Below are 19,083 nucleotides of genomic sequence, written 5' to 3'. Positions count from 1 at the left end.
CAGACTTGCCAACACCTCTCCCCACCCCCAAAAAGCCTGACCGGCTTTACCCCTATTTCAAGGAGTGTTCACTTCTTTTCATTAATCTCCTGTTACATTTGTAACAATTTAGAAATTATAGGAGTTGAAGTTCTAGTAAAAAAGAATGATGCATGAGGGTTTTTGTTGTTGTTGTTGTTGTGTGTGTATGTGTGTGTGTGTGTGTGTGTGTGTGGTTAGTTAGGATGGATTCTAAAGACCTGGGAAGGATACTTATGAAGTTCACTTAAAGAGAATGACTATTTCCAAAGTTCTTGATTTATGAAGCAGGCATTCAATTTCAAGATGTAAAATAATAGTGTGAGTTGGTTGGGGTGGGGGGGACAATCATCATATGATTATACAGATTTTCGCAATTTTTTCCTCAATGAAATAGCTTATTTAAAAAAATAAAATTAGAATCCATATAAAGAGCACTACCAATTTTCTTTCCTGAAAGAAACAATAAAATACTTTGTAAATAGAAGCAACTTCATGAAGTAACAGATGTTTTATGTAAAGACATAAAACTGAACCTGAATATAACGAGACGTGTGTGCGAGTAGTAAAAGAAAAGTTGAAAGTTGGACACACTCATTGAGACATATCTATTTGATTCCAATATTTTTCTAAAAGGTAGAGTAATTCTAGCCAGAGGTTTCACTGGCTCAGTGCATCACCCAGTAGTGTCTCAGAAGCCAGGAAGGGCTTTCCATTAGATAATGAATTATGAAATGTCTCACACTGGAAAAACCAGTCATCTGCTGATGTCATGCTGATTCCAACCAATCCCAAACAAAGCCCCAGCCCTCCTCTGTTTCAGTGGTACCAATGTGTGGTGTACAAATAAGTAGTACAGTATAAAACTTCACAGTGCCAATACCATGAAGAGGAGCTCAGACAGCTCTTACCACATGATACAAGAGCCGGCTGGTGGAAGAGTGGGGACCAGAAAGGTAATGCTTTTTAACTCTTACTTCTGAGCTCTTTACACATTCAAAGACAGGATAGCTAGGAGGAATTTTACAACTAATTGGCATTTCCAATGTGCATTGTGATGTATACCTTTTTATATTATTCAGGCAGGTTAATATAGCTTTTAATAGTCCTAGAGCATGCAAATAGATTATATGTTTATACAACCCACTCAGCACATATATACAAGTACATATGCCAAAGAGAAAGCTATTTTTAAGAGTTACATTCGCAAACAGTAAATTCAGGGAACACACACGTACTCAGATGCAGAGAGAATCCAAATATTGATAAGTTGCAGTTATCTAAATGCTGCTATTAGGACTCTTGAGTTGTTTAGAGTCATTAAACTTTTGGTTGTATTTCAGACTTTCTTGTAAAACTTAATTGGACTACAAAACGTTTTGGATACTGTATATGTGACTCCAAATAGGTGGATGATGTTAAGTATTATAGTACAAAGATGTTTTATAAAACCATTATAACACAAATGTCCCCTGCCTCCCCCATTCTCTTTCACCATCCCCGTAAAAAATATGAGGCTTTTTAGGCAATGTTGACAAAGTTTCAACAATAATGGTGGAGTAATTGATGTTTCTGGAGCTGAAACCCCAAAGGTGTTAGGTTACTTGTAACAGAAAAAGTCTTACAAATAGTTGTTTTGGAAAAGGAGACAGTATATACAATTCAGAGAGCATTGTTAACCTGTGCAGACTGTAATTTTAACTTAGTGTCATAATTTTCTTGCCCTCTTCCCCTTGCACTCAGATCTTATGCTTGTAGTAATGATATTTATTAACTCTTTCCACCTAAACTGCATTGCTTGACTATAATGCTATGAACACACTAGGTGTCAGATATAAGCTGAGTGTATCTTCAGAAACCAAGAGGGCTTATGTGTGGGAAAGAAACCGAGAGGGAAGGAACGCTTTAACAGATGGACCCCTTAAAGATTCTTCTGCAAGATAAAAGCAATAAGACAGAAAATGAAAAAAGGGGAGGGGGAAGAATTTTTTTTAAGCCTTAGAAAGGCATTGTTAAAAAATTCACATTTTTCTTTTTCTGTGCACACTAAAATCCATGATGATTTTATTTGCACTGTTCCTTTGAGGGAAGAAGAAGCAGTCAAGGAGGCTGTCTATGAATGCACTGGTCGGGACAGGCTTAGGGCAAGCTGAAAAAACTACCACATGACAGAGAAAAATAATTTGCCAATATATTTTAGAGAGTCTTTTCCCATAGGATCAGTTATTCAAGTCATACGAGTGCACTCTTTTTATAAAAGGATGTGGGAAAGGTCAAGAGAATTTTGCATTTTATCTGTGAAGTCCCGCGAGCAGTGGTAGGCTGTAATGTGTGAGAGTGAGTGGATCCCCGGCAGAAGGGGGCAGCTGAAGGCGACGGGGAGAGCGCTTCTGGGACTTGGGCTTGTGACAGGCTGCCTGCCCTCTGGTCCTTCAGTGCCCTGCTGCATTTCACAGTTGGGAAGAGTGGAGTGTATTATATGACCCCAAACAAAAGTTCCATTGCGCTCTCCTCAGATCGCCTGCCAGTGTTGATGACCTGAACATTTAAATATGAATGAATGGGGGGAAAGGACCATCTCCCCTGGATCCCATCAGGCCAGAACAATCCACTGGCCCGGGCACCCTCTGTTATCCCTGAGCTACTCTTCCCTGACCTCCACTACCTGTCCATTGGACCTCCCTGGTCAGGAGGGCATTTTACCACCTAGGGCTGTGGCTTGGCAGGGTGGAGGAGCGGTGGGAACAGACTTTTTCAATCAAGTCATCCCTGCTGATTGAGACACTGTGTTTGTTTGGGGTTTCTTTTCTCCCCTCCAAAAAAGGAAGAAGGTGAAACCAGGAGACTGGGCAGAGAAAGAAAAAAAAATAGTGAACAAAATTAGGAGAATTTATTTTAGAAGAGAAAGTAGAACCCCCGAAATTGGTGATATTTGAAGAGAGGTGTCTGTGAGGAAGCTAAGAGCAGAAGGAGAGCAGCCTGTCAGAAAACGGGCTGTCCCTCCCTCCCTAATCACAGCCCTACTCACAGCAAACTCCCTCCCTCTCCATTCACTCACTTACTTAGGGCCAATCCGTTCTCTCTCTCTCTCCCTCTCTCTCTCTCTCTCTCTCTTCCTTTCCCTTTCTCCCTCTCCCCCTCCCTTCCCTCCCTCTCTCCCTCTCTCTCCCCCTTCTTTCTCTCTCTTCTCTCCCCCTCTCTCCTCTCTCCCTGTCTCTCTCTCCCTCCCATCCTCTCTCTGTCTCTGTCTGTCTCCCCCCCACCCTGTCTCTCCCTCCCTCCTTCCCTGTCTCCCTCCCTCCCTCCCTCCTTCCTTCCCTCTTACTCCGAGACAGTCAGAACTCTCCTCCCTGACAGCCACAAACCTACAGCACTGACTGCATTCAGAGAGAAACCTGCAAACAAAACTTCACAGAAAACTTTTTGTTCTTGTTCCAGAGAATTTGCTGAAGAGGAGAAGGAAAAAAAAAAAAAACCAAAAAAAAAAAAAAAAAAAAAACAAACCCACAAAAAAAAAAAAAAAAAAAAAAAAAAAAAAACCCTGTGCGTGAGGGGGGAGGAAAAGCAGGGCCTTTTAAAAAGGCAATCACAACAACTTTTGCTGCCAGGATGCCCTTGCTTTGGCTGAGAGGATTTCTGTTGGCAAGTTGCTGGATTATAGTGAGGAGTTCCCCCACCCCAGGATCCGAGGGGCACAGCGCGGCCCCCGACTGTCCGTCCTGTGCGCTGGCCGCCCTCCCAAAGGATGTACCCAACTCTCAGCCAGAGATGGTGGAGGCCGTCAAGAAGCACATTTTAAACATGCTGCACTTGAAGAAGAGACCCGATGTCACCCAGCCGGTGCCCAAGGCGGCGCTTCTGAACGCGATCAGAAAGCTTCATGTGGGCAAAGTCGGGGAGAACGGGTATGTGGAGATAGAGGATGACATTGGAAGGAGAGCAGAAATGAATGAACTTATGGAGCAGACCTCGGAGATCATCACGTTTGCCGAGTCAGGTTGGTGCTGGCATTGGCAGGGGGTGGGGAGGGGTGGGGGGTAGGAGGGTAAAATATATTTCTTTGACAGTCCCAGGAGGAACTTCTTTTCCCTCCAGCTGGAAACTGCCTGGGAAGGTTATTAGTTATTAGGTGATGGTAGCGGACTAGCGGACGGAGGGCAGGCAGGGGAGGGGGAGAGGACTTTACAGAAAAGGAATTCTCGGTCGAGCTCTGCCTGGAGATGACTGGCTTACACTTGCTAAACTCAGCCGGTCACACAGAAAGGACGCTCGGGGCCAATGTTGAGCTGGAAGGCAGACTGTGAGGGGCTGCCTTGCCCTGCCTGTGAAACCAGATCTGAGCAGCCGGATGAAAGCTGCGGCATTTTCGGGTGCTTGGGGAGCAGAGGAGGCTTCCGGACCCCATCCAAGTTTTTATTGAGGGTAGAGGGGTGAGTGTGCCAGGATTGGAGTGGAATGGCACAGATGAAGTCACTCTCTTAAAACAAACCTTCCCCTTTAAAAGTCCAATCTGGGGCCACATTAGAGAAGCAGAGCATATTTATGAGTGACAGTCATTTTTACCTTTAGAAACTGTCTATAAGTGCACAGGCACCACATTCAAGACAGGGAAGAGCTACTTTGGGGGACAGTTGTCACTGAACCAGCAGTTACTTTTGGGACACTGACTTTTGCTCTCTGAAAGAAAAAAAAAAAGAAAGAAAACAACCAGTTTTGTTCTTTCTAAAGTTACTAAGAGCTCTCTGCCAAGGAACGCAACCTTGACAAAGTACTCTCAGATACTATGCTGAACTCACTCAATCCTTAAGAGGAAGAACTTTCATAAATAGGTTCTAATCGTTGGCCCAGGACCACACTAACCTGTTGCTGAATAGCAATACCTGTCAAAAGCATGGGCCTATGGACTTGGAGCCAGGCTATTTTTATAGTTAAGTGACACAGATCATTTGCATGCCTGCAAGCCCATGCACGTCAGGCACACAGATGTGTTAATACCGTGTTACTTTCATGGTAATGCCAGGCTAAAGAACTGCATCCTTTGCCAACTCCATTTGAAAGGAATGCCATTGTTTTGTTTGGTAGAGCATATGGCCAGTAAAGTATGTGCAGGGACTCCCAGCATTTTTGTTTAAAAGTTTGCCGCAGCAGTATAAACAATTAAGGCAACACTCAGAATTTCCAATCCTGAAAACCTGTTGACTCAGATGTTCTGTTTTCAAGAAAGCCATGAAAGACCGGGGCATCTTTCTGGGGGTGCAGATAGCCTGCTGGCTGTGTGGCTTCCCCTTGCAGGAGAAGCACTGGTGTCCCACAAGCTTCCCAGTTTGGCTGTCTTACCAGAAGCCTCTTTCACTTGGGGAAGGTCCTACTTTCTTTCCCTAAAGCTCTTTCTTAACCCAGCCCCAAAAGGCATGATCATTAGGACTTTATCTTCTGAAGCTTTCTGAGGAAGAAAGCTAGGTTAGAACTTTTCAAGTTGACACCCATTTTTTTCTCAACTTTTCATGATGGGAAAAGATAAAAAAGAAAATATTTATGATATTTGGCTGCGCATGTGAAACAGATTTCAGTGGTCTAGAGGGTTGCTTCGTGTCTTTATATACCAACCTCCACACACGATGGATTCCATGACAGCTCCTATCCAGTTGCCTTTAACTATGTCATACGACTAAGTATACCTATGCCTTTGACCACTTTTAACCGCACGACTCTTACTAGCAATATGCCCCTCTTTCTGACTTACTGGACTTGTATAGCAAATCACTCTCTTAGCATTTAGAGATTTGGCAGTGAAAAAATTTGACCATTTACATTCTTGCTTTTGTGTGGCCTTCCTTTCAGTGCCAGTCTTCTCTCAGTTGTATGAGATTTTGTCATTTTTTACTTCTCGGTTAGGTGTTTAGTTTGAAAGAAAATAAGCGACTTTTTAAAAAGCGATTCATTGGACGTTCACGTTGAGTCAAGTTTAAGATTTGTAATGGGAAACTCCTGGTTGACTTTACAACTTGACTTTGAATTCTTAGAAAACGTTTATTACAATTGCTTCTTTTTCTCTGAGGGATTTCACACATCAACTTCAAGTTGATTTAATATAATTTCACATATTTAATGATTGCTACATGGACAGTCTACTCTTCAAGCAGAAAACCACGTGAGCATTTTGCTGCTGATTTTGCTAATCAAGGAAAAGATATTTATCATCTGAATGATTGTAGCAAATATATGAACATGAATAGCAAAGACATATGTCTTGCTGCTTTTGGAATAATTCAACTTTAATGACATTCCAACTATGTGGAATGTCAAGACTTTTTGGAGAATAGAAAAAGCCATGCATTTTTCTTTCCCTTATAACCATTTTGTGCAGCATAGAATCCAGACATTGTCACCCATGAGCATGCCACAAATGCAGACCCATAGCGGCCCCTTTCAACCTTAAGATTCTTCAATTTGAGGCTACGTTTACTTTTTGCCTTTTCTCTCCTTGATTGTTGGATAAAGCCAAGGCATGGCTAAAGAAGTAGAGAGCCTGCGAAAGCTGAAGTGCCTGGGACTCTTTTAACTGAGTTTGTCCCATCCTGCTTAGGTAGAAAGTGCTTGATTTTTGTAAAGCTGATGCGAGTTGTTATTGACTAAACAGCAGGGAATCACTCTAAGGCTCTCTGAAATGTGTCCCAACCAACAAAAATGATTTTATTTTTATGTATGTCACATCACCCAAGATTTCTCACCAAGATTAGTGTGTTCTTTGCATGGCTGGCACAAAACCCTCAATGTTTACCTTCAGGCCTATAGAGTTCTTCACAAGGAAAGACAGAAGGGATGGGTAAAGCCAAGCTATAGCTATAAATGTCAATGAAGCTAAATTCAGTGGCCTTTTTGGCTGATACAGCTTATTTTTATTTTATTTTGACTCATGACAGTAGCTGGTCAATCAGTGCATAGTAATAATGTACCTCTGAGTCTCCATATGCTTTCAAACCTGGATATGGGTTCTGGTAATTAGCTTAGCAATTGATAGCACCTGTTGTAGAAAGACTAGGGAAAGAAAGACAAACGAAACACCAAGAAATGGATGTGCTCACGTAGCCTAGGTGTTGTTGAGTGCAACACATAAGTCTACCCCTTGGAGGATACTACGTGTGAAAGATTTGAGTTCGAAGTTTACACTGCCCAGACAGGGATCCAAGAAGCCTTGCTTGGATGACCATTTTCCCCACCCCAAGAAAGCCATCTCAAAATGGAGCTAACTCCCACCATTCCATGCCCATCTTCCGAACTTTTCTGTGAATCACCCATCCCTTAGGGATGTCTTTAGGGGTTACACGTTCTCTTCTGTGAATAATGGGGAAGAGCGGCCACAAGAGGGCGCGTTCCAAAGACTTTTGCTCCTTTTCAGTTTATCCAGGGAAAGGCAGTTGCGCCTACTGGAAGCACCCTGTCTGTAGCGCCCAGTAATCTTGGCGATTATCAGTTACCTCGTGCTCCCTCTTATTCTGCAGAAAAAGTTAGGAATTTATGAGATGGGAGAAGCATGACTACCTGTAATACATTAAATGAGACAGAAGGAAAGGAAATGGAAATTCTAGTGATACATGTGAACATTCCGGAGCTCTATGGAAGGCAGACGAGTGATAAATTTCAAAAGCAAACAAAGCAGAGCAGGGAGAAATGTGACCATGAATCATCAGCGATACTGATTTGCTCACAAGTCTCTCCCTAATACGGTCTCCCGGATCGTAACAAAAACATCTTCCGTCTCCCCTGATTTTGTTGCCTAGTTTTCCTGCCTTATCAACAGTTTCCACCAGCGACAAATGACAAGTGACTTCAAACAGGGAGGAAAAAGGTTCTTTCTTTAATGCCTTGTGGGAACATGGTGTTCAGCCTCTGAGGATGCGTTTGTTTCCGAACTGAGGGTTTGGAGAGAAATGGTGGGGAAAGATGGGGAAAGAGATTAATATAGTGGTCTGTGGCCTGTGCAGTGGATGGACTGGGCTGGGGGTGGTGGAGATGCCAGGGTGGAAAGTCCGTTGTAATATTTAAAGAACTGCAGTAATACCTTCCCAGGCACTTTTCTTGAAAACACATATTTATCTTGGCCCCTCTTCTGCTAAAAAATACTTGCACATGATCTCCTAGCTGTAGTTCAGAATTCTTCGTACTCAACTGGTTCCTAGGTCCAAAATCAAAAGTGCCAAAGTTCTTAGGAACTTTGGAAGAAGTCTCTGAAATTTTGTGGGTTGAACCTTAAGAATTTTTGCTACTTGTAGGAATCTAAAACCCCTCTCTTCTGAAATATTTAACCTTTTTCATCACCATTTTAATGGAAGAGGCATGGATGATGGATGTTTGTGGCTGGGCATTTATAAATCAATAACGGACCCTAAGGAGGGACATTAAAGCTAAAAAATTAATCAAGATAATTTATGGCCAAACCTATAGTTCTACTGCAGGAAAGATCCTCTACTGTAGGTCAAAGGAGGAATAACCTTAAGACCTCACTTGCTGCTTTCTGTAGAAACCCCTGGAAGCAGTCCAAATGCAAAGTTAGAGCTTCAGAGAATGCACCCTGTAAATGGTAGTTGTGTATACCCTTACCATTGACTATACCATATCTAGGCACAGTGAAATCTTGATGAAGAATGGAAAATTAAAGGAACAGACGCTTTTTACAGGGAGGCTTCCCCCAACCCCCACCCCATGGTAAGTTTAAATATGTTCTGTAAACAACGAGGCTTTCCACATTCACATTAGAGACATAATTATTGCCCATATGTAAAAGAGCAACATATTTTAGGCAGGACCCTGGTGAGGAAAACAAAACCAAATCGAAACACTGCATGTGTGTGTTGCTTATTTAACTGAAAATGTTCATATACGCACAAATCTGAGATGCTGGACTTTTGGATGAGTCCATCATTTTGCATCTTAGTGTAGGGGGAGGGAACAACAAGGGGCTTAGCTGCTTAACCCTTGGCATGCCTTCATGATTGACTTATTCAAAACGTTTTGAAAGGAAAGGAAAGTGTGCTGCAAACACCCTTCCAGGTATCTTTCCTTCCAGCTTACACAGTCTCTCCTCTGTCCAATCCTTCCCACCCGGCAGCATTTCAGAGGTATTCCCTGTGAGGTACGAATTTTCTCTTTGCCCATTTTTCTGCACCTCTTTTTCTCTCTCTTTGGTATGTGTCCACCGAGCTCATAGAGGTTTAAGTGATGAAATATTATCACCCACATGGGTTTGCGTGGGACTTTCTTAGTGAATTACTCAGGCAGAGCAGGCTGTGATACAGCCTTGCTCACAAGCCTCAGGAGGGAAAAAATAGCACAGAGGATGAAAAGAATATTATCAGAGAGTAGGTAATGAAAGGTTAGCAAAGCGACCAGCTATATCTGGCTAGCTAGGTAATAGTGCAGGAACCTAGGTCGCACCTGTACAAACTAATGCAGAACCTGCTCACGGCGCATTATGGGAAGGCTTTCATTTCAAGATTTTACAGCATGAGATATTTAAGTGAAAACTAAAACTGATTAGAAATTGATCCTGAACATCCCAGCCTTAGTCAACCTTCCCTTTTCCAAATTGTTATGCATGGAGGTTGGAGGATTGGGGCATCTTGAAAGTGTCACTGCAGTATAGCCATCTCTCTCAGGTAATATAAAGATAAAGGGAATATAACAAATTGACCTGCTATTTATTATATTTTTCATACCTAGGACATTCTGAGGCTGTAATATATTTCTGAAGCCTGCAGCCCTGATAAACATCAATCCCACGTCAGTTTCCAGCAGTCTCATCTCCCCACCCCCTTCTGCAATGAAAGCTAATGTAAAAGAAAGAAATATGCACTGCTTAATAAGTCAGAATACAATAGAACTTGTAAAATGTACCTGCATATAAGGTAGACATTAGGAAGACTTGAATCTCTCTCTTCCCCCTGTTCTCCTGAGCATTATGGCAACAGCATTTTCATGTAATTAGATCTGTTTTATTTTTTTTCCTGATAAAATATCATGCAATATACAAATAGCAATTCCAGAAATGGACACCAGGAGAAGGAGGCGACAGGCATGTCAATTAGTAGGGGGAAAATCCAAATGTCAGAAATATGGGGGAGAGAGAAAGCACGCAGGCAGTGGATGCAAATACAGGGAACAGAGTCTTTCAATTCAGATAATTAAATGGATGCATAAATCAGCGCCCGTGCCTCTCCATAATATGCAGGCGATGCCATGCAGTTAATTATCAGCCAAGACCAGCATGAAAGTCATTTTATGATGACTCTCTGATCCTAATATAACAGCACCTGACAGATTGAGCCCCCTCTAATGAGTACTCTCTTTGTACAATCCTCTCTCAGGAACACTAAATCATTTGCTTCCAAGTACAGCTGCCTGTGAAGAAGGGGTGGGGCTAGATCATGCATCAGAAACCTGCTCTTGTGAAATGAGGGGCTGTCCTGTAGGCTGTGTGACTAGAAGCCAGCAGCCTCAGCCTCTCTAACCCTACAAAAGCAATTTACACGTGGCTGTCCCTAATTCTAGTCAGCCAACTAACCCTCCCTTGGCACCCCCACCCAAACATCTGGATGTTATTCATGGAAAGTCCACTTCATGCAGGTCAGCACTGCTGTCCATCGGCCTTCACCCTGACCCCTTCTGGCAGGTGTGGATGAGAGCAGAGTAGATCCCATGGGGATGAGTTACCCAAACCCAGCGAGCCTCCCTATGCGGGGTACTAGTCAGATGCTCCAGTTTCACACTCTTTCCTGGAAAAACAAAACCCAACCTTGTGCCCTCTGGGTTCTCTAATTTAGCAGCTACTATCTCTCTGTTTTTGGAGTGACACCCTGTGCAGTTTAGAATTTCAGAAGCTGTCCCGCGTAGAGGCAGAAGGGAAAACAGCAGGTAGCTTGTTACCATTCTCCATGGGGCAAGGCAGATGTGCCCACGCTGGAGGTAACCTGCACACCCTCCAGGCCAGTTATCCGAGGCTTGGGAGGTTTTTGGTCTCCTCCTAAGGCCTTGGCAGGACGCTGCCACCCTAAAATCAACGGCTGATTGCCTTTTTAGATTTAAATGATTAAGCTCTGTTTCTGGGAATCTTCTTCTCTTTACTTTGTTAAGAAACAAATAACAACAACAAACCTCCACCAATTCTTAGCAAAGGGGAATATACAATTCAGATTTTGAAAAAATAAGTCATCATGCTTCCTAAAATAAGACAGCTTCTCCCTCTAACTGCTCTCTGCTCTGGTATTCTATCTAATCATAAACCCAGCTTTATTATTCATTTCAACTCCTGCCAAAGACATGAGGTCGGAGTCAGAGGAACTCCCCTTACCACCACCACCACCATCATCATGGCCAGCATCCTCGTAAGTTTATAGAAAGATGCCAGAGAACCTTTCATATCCATCTGCAGCCCTGCTTGGCCCTTGCCTCAGTGAATTTACCACTATCATAATCACAGTGTGCAGAGTGTGTTAAATTAAGAACAGAATCTACAGTACGCAATGCACAGAAAAGCCTGCCTTCTGCTGCAGAGAACTTGAAACTGTGCCTAAAATTTATAGTACCGTAAACATCTCAGGGCCTCGAGTGATAAGTATGGCTGGATTTCCGTTAACTATAGAAATTCAGGCAGGGAGATCCTCCCAGGGAGTTGCGAGTTCTAAGATGAACTTCTTGAAGATTGTTCACAGATTTGATTTGTGCATGGGATGCATGTACAGCGGACAGTTGTAAGGAGGTCCATGGTCAGGGAAAAGAGGGTATGTTTCCATATGCCACCAAGTGGGAAAAAAGGAAGTGAGGGAACATATTTGATTAATCAAAACATTTTAGTTTGGATACCTGCTTTCACAGTAATTGTTGCTGCGTCATTAAACATACAGGTGCTTATGAAAAGAGAAGGAAATAGGTGACTTTCAAATTTTAGAGTTAGGCTAGAACTGAGTGGTTGCTAAATTCAACTGTCCTGACAATGTGGGAATTTCCTGTCCATTAGCAGCGATTGCTATTTGACATATGTTTCTGGTGCTCATTAGGCTGCACTCTAATGGGTCAGAGGCAAATATTGGGGATTCAGAGGTGCAAGGTGGCTCGCTTAATTTAATAGAACTCAATGCTAAGGACGCCTCCATTTGTTAATAAGTAATCAAGTCATTGCCTACTTTCTGCTGAACACTAGACTATGATAGTGACCTTAGACCCTGGGCATTCTAAACCAGGCTGGCAGGAGGGTGGTGGTGGAAGTGATGTGAAGGAAGCCTCCTAGAGGAAGTGTTGTCCAAACAATCTGAAAATTGAAACATTATTAAAGGCAGCACTAAGGGTGCTGTGTTGGAGTTGGGGCAGGAGCACTTGAGGCAGAAGGAACAGCAGGTATCACTGCCTGCGGGTGAGACAGGGGGTGGAATTCTCAAGGCCTTACACCCCAGAGACCAGGACTGGGCAAGAGCTGGCATTCAAGGAAGGAACAGCATGTACAGAGCCCAAAGTCCCAGGAAATTTCTGTTGGATACTGAGAGCAATAGGAATTCCGTAAAGGACTTTCAAAAAGTGATGTGATCAGATCTACCTGTGAGAAAGATGCCTTTGGCTGCTTCATGGAGAAATGACTGGAGGGGAGGCCTGCCTTGGTGTTGCAGAGCCAAAGTAAAGAACATGCTGCTGCAGTGACCCAGCAAAGAGGTGATGGGGGAGGAATCAGGCTCTGACAGGGGAAGAGGAGGCTGACTCAGTGTGTCCCAACTGCACAGACCTACATAGCGAGGCGAGGCCAGGGGCTGCATTTTTGTCTGAGAATAATATTTCCTTAGCTCTCTAGAGCTTACAGTGTCTTTTCGTTTATGTTATCTCAGTTGATCTTCCTAAATCTGTGAGATAACAGGTCGAAGGTCCTTATTCATTCCTATTTTATAGAAGATGAAACTTAGGTTAAGCAATTAGTCAATAGACACAGACTCACAGGCCCTCTTCATTCTAAAGCAAGGGTCCAAAACCTTTTTTCTATAAAGGGCCAGAGAGTAAATGATTTACGCCTTGTGAGCCAGAGAGTCTGTTGTAGCTACTCAGCTCTGGGTTATTCTAGTGCAAAAACAGCTGTAGGCAGCATGTACAGAAATGAGCTTAACTATGCTCCAACAAAACTTTATTTACAGGCACTAACATTTAAATTTCAGACAATTTTCACATGTCACAAAATATCACTTTTCTTTAACCACTTAAAAGTATAAAAACCATTCTTAGTTTGCAGGCAGTACAGAAACAGTTTCGGCCCGTGGGCCGTCATTTGCTGACCCCTGTTCCAGAGGATCTATCACAGAAGACTCTTGCTTGCCTGAAATTTGTGAGTGTATGTAAATGTTGGAATTAATAGGTGTCACTGTTTTCTCTTATGCTGTCTTTTGTCTTCAGGAACAACCAGGAAGACCCTGCACTTCGAGATTTCCAAGGAAGGCAGTGACCTGTCAGTGGTGGAGCGTGCAGAAGTCTGGCTCTTTCTAAAAGTCCCCAAGGCCAACAGGACCAGGACCAAAGTCACCATCCGCCTTTTCCAGCAGCAGAAGCACCCGCAGGGCAGCTTGGACACAGGGGAAGAGGCCGAGGAAGTGGGCTTAAAGGGGGAGAGGAGTGAACTGTTGCTCTCTGAAAAAGTGGTAGACGCTCGGAAGAGCACCTGGCATGTCTTCCCTGTCTCCAGCAGCATCCAGCGGTTGCTAGATCAGGGAAAAAGCTCCCTGGACGTTCGGATTGCCTGTGAGCAGTGCCAGGAGAGTGGCGCCAGCCTGGTGCTCCTGGGCAAGAAGAAGAAGAAAGAAGAGGAGGGAGATGGGAAAAAGAAGGGTGGAGGTGAAGGTGGGGCAGGAGCAGATGACGAGAAGGAGCAGTCGCACAGACCTTTCCTCATGCTGCAGGCCCGGCAGTCTGAAGACCACCCTCATCGCCGGCGTCGGCGGGGCTTGGAGTGTGATGGCAAGGTCAACATCTGCTGTAAGAAACAGTTCTTTGTTAGTTTCAAGGACATCGGCTGGAATGACTGGATCATTGCTCCCTCTGGCTATCATGCCAACTACTGCGAGGGTGAGTGCCCGAGCCATATAGCAGGCACATCCGGGTCCTCACTGTCCTTCCACTCAACAGTCATCAACCACTACCGCATGCGGGGCCACAGCCCCTTTGCCAACCTCAAATCATGCTGTGTGCCCACCAAGCTGAGACCCATGTCCATGTTGTACTATGATGATGGTCAAAACATCATCAAAAAGGACATTCAGAACATGATCGTGGAGGAGTGTGGGTGCTCATAGAGTTGCCCAGTCCAGGGGGAAAGGGAGCAAGAGTTGTCCAGAGAAGACAGTGGCAAAATGAAGAAATTTTTAAGGTTTCTGAGTTAACCAGATAAATATAAATTAAAAAAACAAAAAAACAAAAAAACAAAAGTAAATGGAAAACAAAACCTGATGAAACAGATGAAGGAAGATGTGGAAAAAAATCCTTAGCCAGGGCTCAGAGATGAAGCAGTGAAAGAGACAGGAATTGAGAGGCAAAGGGAGAATGGTGTACCCTTTATTTCTTCTGAAATCACACTGATGACATCAGTTGTTTAAATGGGGTATTGTCCTTTTCCCCCTTGTGGTTCCCTTGTGAGCCTTGAGTCAACTAATCTAAGTCTGCAGTAGTGTGGACTAGAGCAACCCAAATAGCATCTAGAAAGCCATGAGTTTGAAAGGGCCCGTCACAGGCACTTTCCTACCCAATTACCCAGGTCATAAGGTATGTCTGTGTGACACTTATCTCTGTGTATATCAGCATACACACACACACACACGCGCGCACACAGGCATTCCCACACATTGCGTATATACACATGCTGGTAAAAGAACAGTCGTGTGCAGGTGGTCACACTTCCTTTTTCTGTACCACTTTTGCAACAAAACAAAACAAAACAAACAACATTAAAAAATTGAGAACAAGTATGGAAAGAATGAAAGATCAAGGAAAAAAGAATACCAAGTTACATTTCGTTAAGGTGCTTATGATCTTAGAACTATGCAACCTAATAGGTTTGAAACTGTTTACCTGAGAGAGAACAAAAAGAGAGACTTTTTTGTATTGGAAGTAATCTGATTAATTTTTATTTTCTTCAAGGAGAGATACTTGAAAGGAATATGTTTGTCCATCTGTTGGATCCAAACATTTCTATATTTTGTAAATGTTGTTGTTGTTTTTTTTTAATCGTTTACTATTTGCACTACAATGGTGTTTGACCTGTCTAATCCTTATTTAACAAGTATTTTCTTTGAGTGGGGGTGGGGGTGGGGTTTAAGAGCTGCACTTAATGTGAGCTATAAAAGAACTGCTACAGCACACAAAATAGCTATTTTTATTATTATAATTATAATTATTATTATTATTTTGTACCTTAAAAAATAGACACATACACCAAAGACATTTGTGTGAGCCTTTAAACAGTCTGTCTGTGGTTGGTATCATTCACCATCAATGAGTCAGGGGTTGGGATTCAAGGCTGAGTAGTGTGGATTGTGTTCAGGCTTAAAAGACCTGAGAAGTTTGGTTTTTGACTCCTTTTACATCCATGAAACAGGACATTTCATACTGGATGTACAGTAGTTGTACACTGTTGGATATCAAGTTCAATCAAATTCATGGAACTACATGCTTGTATGTGTATATATACATTGCTTGTGCATATGCATATCTGTATGTATATATACATGTATTGTACCATGTCCATACACATTTTAAGCACTTCAGGCTGTCATTTTTTAATGTTCTTAAAGCAATGAATGTTTGTGTGCAAAACACAGTATTTTTAAGAAGGATAGGCTATAGTTTTTGCTTTTACTCTGAACTAGGTGGGCACATTTCAAAAATTCGGATGGGAAAAAGCCTGAAAATTCCAGTGAATATTCAGCAAGGCCCTCTTTTGTTGTACAGGGATCAAATTTCCTCCTCTTTTTTGTGCCCCCTCCCACTTCTACAAGTTTTCCCCTATGGGGAAAACAGGATGATAATCAAAACTCTGGGCTGAAGTTTTTCCAACTTAGTGTCTACTGGAATCAATCTTAAATCAGAAGCTTTTTCAGAAAAATATAATATTTAGGTCAGAATTAGAGTTAAGTGTATTTTTAAAAAATGATTAAGGCTTGGTTGTGAGAAATATTACCTGTACCAGCTGGGAAAAATAATGTCGCCACTAACTAAAAGATAATTAATTTGGGAGAAGGTGTTAAGAGAGGGAGAGTAAGGAAGAGAACAGTTAAGAAGAGGCAGAGATGAGGGCAGTAGTAAAAAATCTCTAAATTTTTAATTTATAGCCAAAAACCTTCATGTGTAAATTTGTATTGATTCAGATGCAGAAAGGAAAAAAAACAACAACCTTTGTTTTATAAATATCAAAGTACATGCTTAAAGCCAAGTTTTTATCTAGTTTATTCTAGTATTTAGCTTGCCTAGAATAGCTAATAAATTATTCATGTATGTGCTTTTGAAAATACAGAGCCTTATTTTTACAGACTTACGTGAAGTTGGCAAATATTTTGAAAAAAGGAAAAAAGTTTCTAATAATTGGGAACAATTACGTTAATTAATATTTTGTAAAATATTGAAGCTTTTAGCCCTATGTCAATTTGTAGATTAAAATAAATTAATTATGGGAAAGGAAGATATCAGTGAGAAACCAAAGATTACAAAAGGTGGTTTAGCTTTCCTTGAAAAATATACTCAGTTGGTATACTGTAACACTTGGCTGTATGTAGGCAACGTCACTACAGGGCAAATACACTTACTGTGTTTTAGAGGCCGTCCTTTCTTATGCAGAAAACACAATATGCACTGCATGAGAAGCTTGAGAGTGGATTCTAACCAAGGTCTATTGACCTTGGATGTCATGCATGTGGGAAGGTGGGTGTGGTGAGAAAAATGTTAAGGTGAGAGTAGATGGCCACGTTCAACTTTACAAAATTTCATGGAAAACTGGCAGTATTTTGAACTGCATCTTCTTTGGTACTGGTACCTGCAGAAACAGTGTGAGAAATTAAGTCCTGGTTCACTGTGCAGTAGCAGAGATGGTCAAGGATATGGAAAAAGCAGAAATTTGCAAAGAAAGCTAATACCCATGTATAGTTCCCATTCATCTCAAATACATCTGCTACCTTTTTAAGCTAAGTCCTAGACATATCGGGGATAACATAGGGATTGATTAGTGACCACAGTTATCAGAAGCAGAGAAATGTAATTCCATATTTTATTTGAAACTTATTCCATATTTTAATTGGATATTGAATGATTGGGTTATCAAACACCCACAAACTTTAATTTTGTTAAATGTATATGGCTTTGAAATAGAAGTATAAATTGCTACCATTTTTTGATAACATTGAAAGATAGTATTTTACTATCTTTAATAATCTTGGAAAATGCAAGCCCTGTGAACAATCACTCTTTCACTTAGCAGCATGAGGCCAAAAGTAAAGGCTTTAAATTCTAACATATGGGATTCTTAGTAGTATGTTTTTTTCTTAAAACCAGAGTGGCTCTATCTTAGCTTACTATCTCCTCGCTCTTTCTCTAAGGCTAAACTCTAGGCTCTTAAAAATCTGCCCACACCAATCTTACAAGCTCTGAAAAGGATTTGTCTTCAAATATCTTTTAATAGTAATATGTATTTTATGGACCAAATTGACATTTTCTTTTTTTTTTCCAAAAAAGTCAGGTGAATTTCAGCACACTGAGTTGGGAATTTCTTATCCCAGAAGACCAACCAATTTCATATTTATTTAAGATTGATTCCATACTCCATTTTCAAGGAGAATCCCTGCAGTCTCCTTAAAGGTAGAACAAATACTTCTTATTTATTTATTTTTTCACTATTGTGGGATTGGACTTTTAAGAGGTGACTCTAAAAAACAGAGAACAAATACGTCTCAGTTGTATTAAGCATGGACCTATATTATCATATTCACTTTAAAAAAATGATTTTCTGTGCACCTTTTGGCAACTTCTCTTTTCAAGGTAGAGAAAAACTTAGTCACCCTGAAAACCCACAAAATAAATAAAACTTGTAGTTGTGGGCAGAAGGTTTGGGGGTGGACATCGTATGTGTTTAAATTAAACCCTGTATCACTGAGAAGCTGTTGTATGGGTCAGAGAAAACGAATGCTTAGAAGCTGTTCACATCTTCAAGAGCAGAAGCAAACCACATGTCTCAGCTATATTATTATTTATTTTTTATGCATAAAGTGAATAATTTCTTCTGTATTAATTTCCAATGGGTTTTACCCTCTATTTAAATGCTTTGAAAAACAGTGCATTGACAATGGGTTGATATTTTTCTTTAAAAGAAAAATATAATTATGAAAGCCAAGATAATCTGAAGCCCGTTTTATTTTAAAACTTGTTATGTTCTGTGGTTGATGTTGTTTGTTTGTTTGTTTTTATTTTGTTGGGTTTTTACTCTGTTTTTTTGTTTTGTTTTGTTTTTTTGCATACTACATGCAGTTCTTTAACCAATGTCTGTTTGGCTAATGTAATTAAAGTTGTTAATTTATATGAGTGCATTTCAACTATGTCAATGGTTTCTTAATATTTATTGTGTAGAAGTACTGGTAATTTTTTTATTTACAATATGTTTAAAGAGATAACAGTTTGATATGTTTTCATGTGTTTATAGCAGAAGTTATTTATTTCTATGGCATTCCAGCGGATATTTTGGTGTTTGCGAGGCATGCAGTCAATATTTTGTACAGTTAGTGGACAGTATTCAGCAACGCCTGATAGCTTCTTTGGCCTTATGTTAAATAAAAAGACCTGTTTGGGATGTATTTTTTATTTTTATTTTTATTTTATGTCTTATTTGTTTTCTACGATCAACTTTGCACACATATTGACACATCCTTTGCTGGGTGATAATTTTGTTTTTACTGTAATTATCCAGAAGAGGATGAGAAACAGACTGAATGTGGGAGAGAACAAAAGCTGGAGTGAGAGAGCTCAAGTAGAAAAAGAATAGATATTGCCATGGCAGAGGCTGTT

At 41.3% G+C, this 19,083-nt stretch overlaps 1 protein-coding gene and 1 long non-coding RNA gene across 2 annotated transcripts in view; one reads left to right on the top strand and one right to left on the bottom strand.

Annotated features, from left to right (window-relative positions):
* LOC104663126 overlaps positions 1-10,091 on the bottom strand; it is an 84,898-nt gene extending 74,807 nt beyond the window's left edge. The window contains exon 1 of the long non-coding RNA XR_748098.1: positions 9,913-10,091. This is a non-coding gene — a long non-coding RNA (uncharacterized LOC104663126). The remainder of the gene's footprint in view (positions 1-9,912) is intronic.
* INHBA (inhibin subunit beta A) lies at positions 871-18,872 on the top strand. The gene is made up of 3 exons (XM_010364260.2): positions 871-974; positions 3,457-4,015; positions 13,444-18,872. Exons 2-3 carry the CDS (start codon positions 3,628-3,630, stop codon positions 14,334-14,336), a joined length of 1,281 nt encoding a protein of 426 aa, XP_010362562.1. The 5' UTR covers positions 871-974; positions 3,457-3,627; the 3' UTR covers positions 14,337-18,872.
* The last annotated feature ends 211 nt before the right edge of the window (positions 18,873-19,083 follow it).

Source organism: Rhinopithecus roxellana, chromosome 6 (assembly GCF_007565055.1).
Source record: "Rhinopithecus roxellana isolate Shanxi Qingling chromosome 6, ASM756505v1, whole genome shotgun sequence".
In the NCBI taxonomy this organism is placed as follows: Eukaryota; Metazoa; Chordata; class Mammalia; order Primates; family Cercopithecidae; genus Rhinopithecus; species Rhinopithecus roxellana.
The sequence above is the reverse complement of the archived record's forward strand: the minus strand, read 5'-3'. Positions and strand labels throughout refer to the sequence as shown.

Bases quoted from the DNA above. Each gene is read 5' to 3' on its own strand.
- INHBA (XM_010364260.2), top strand. From the start codon at position 3,628: ATGCCCTTGCTTTGGCTGAGAGGATTTCTGTTGGCAAGTTGCTGGATT. The intron at 4,016-13,443 runs GTTGGTGCTGGC...TTTTGTCTTCAG, and splicing joins CATCACGTTTGCCGAGTCAG to GAACAACCAGGAAGACCCTG.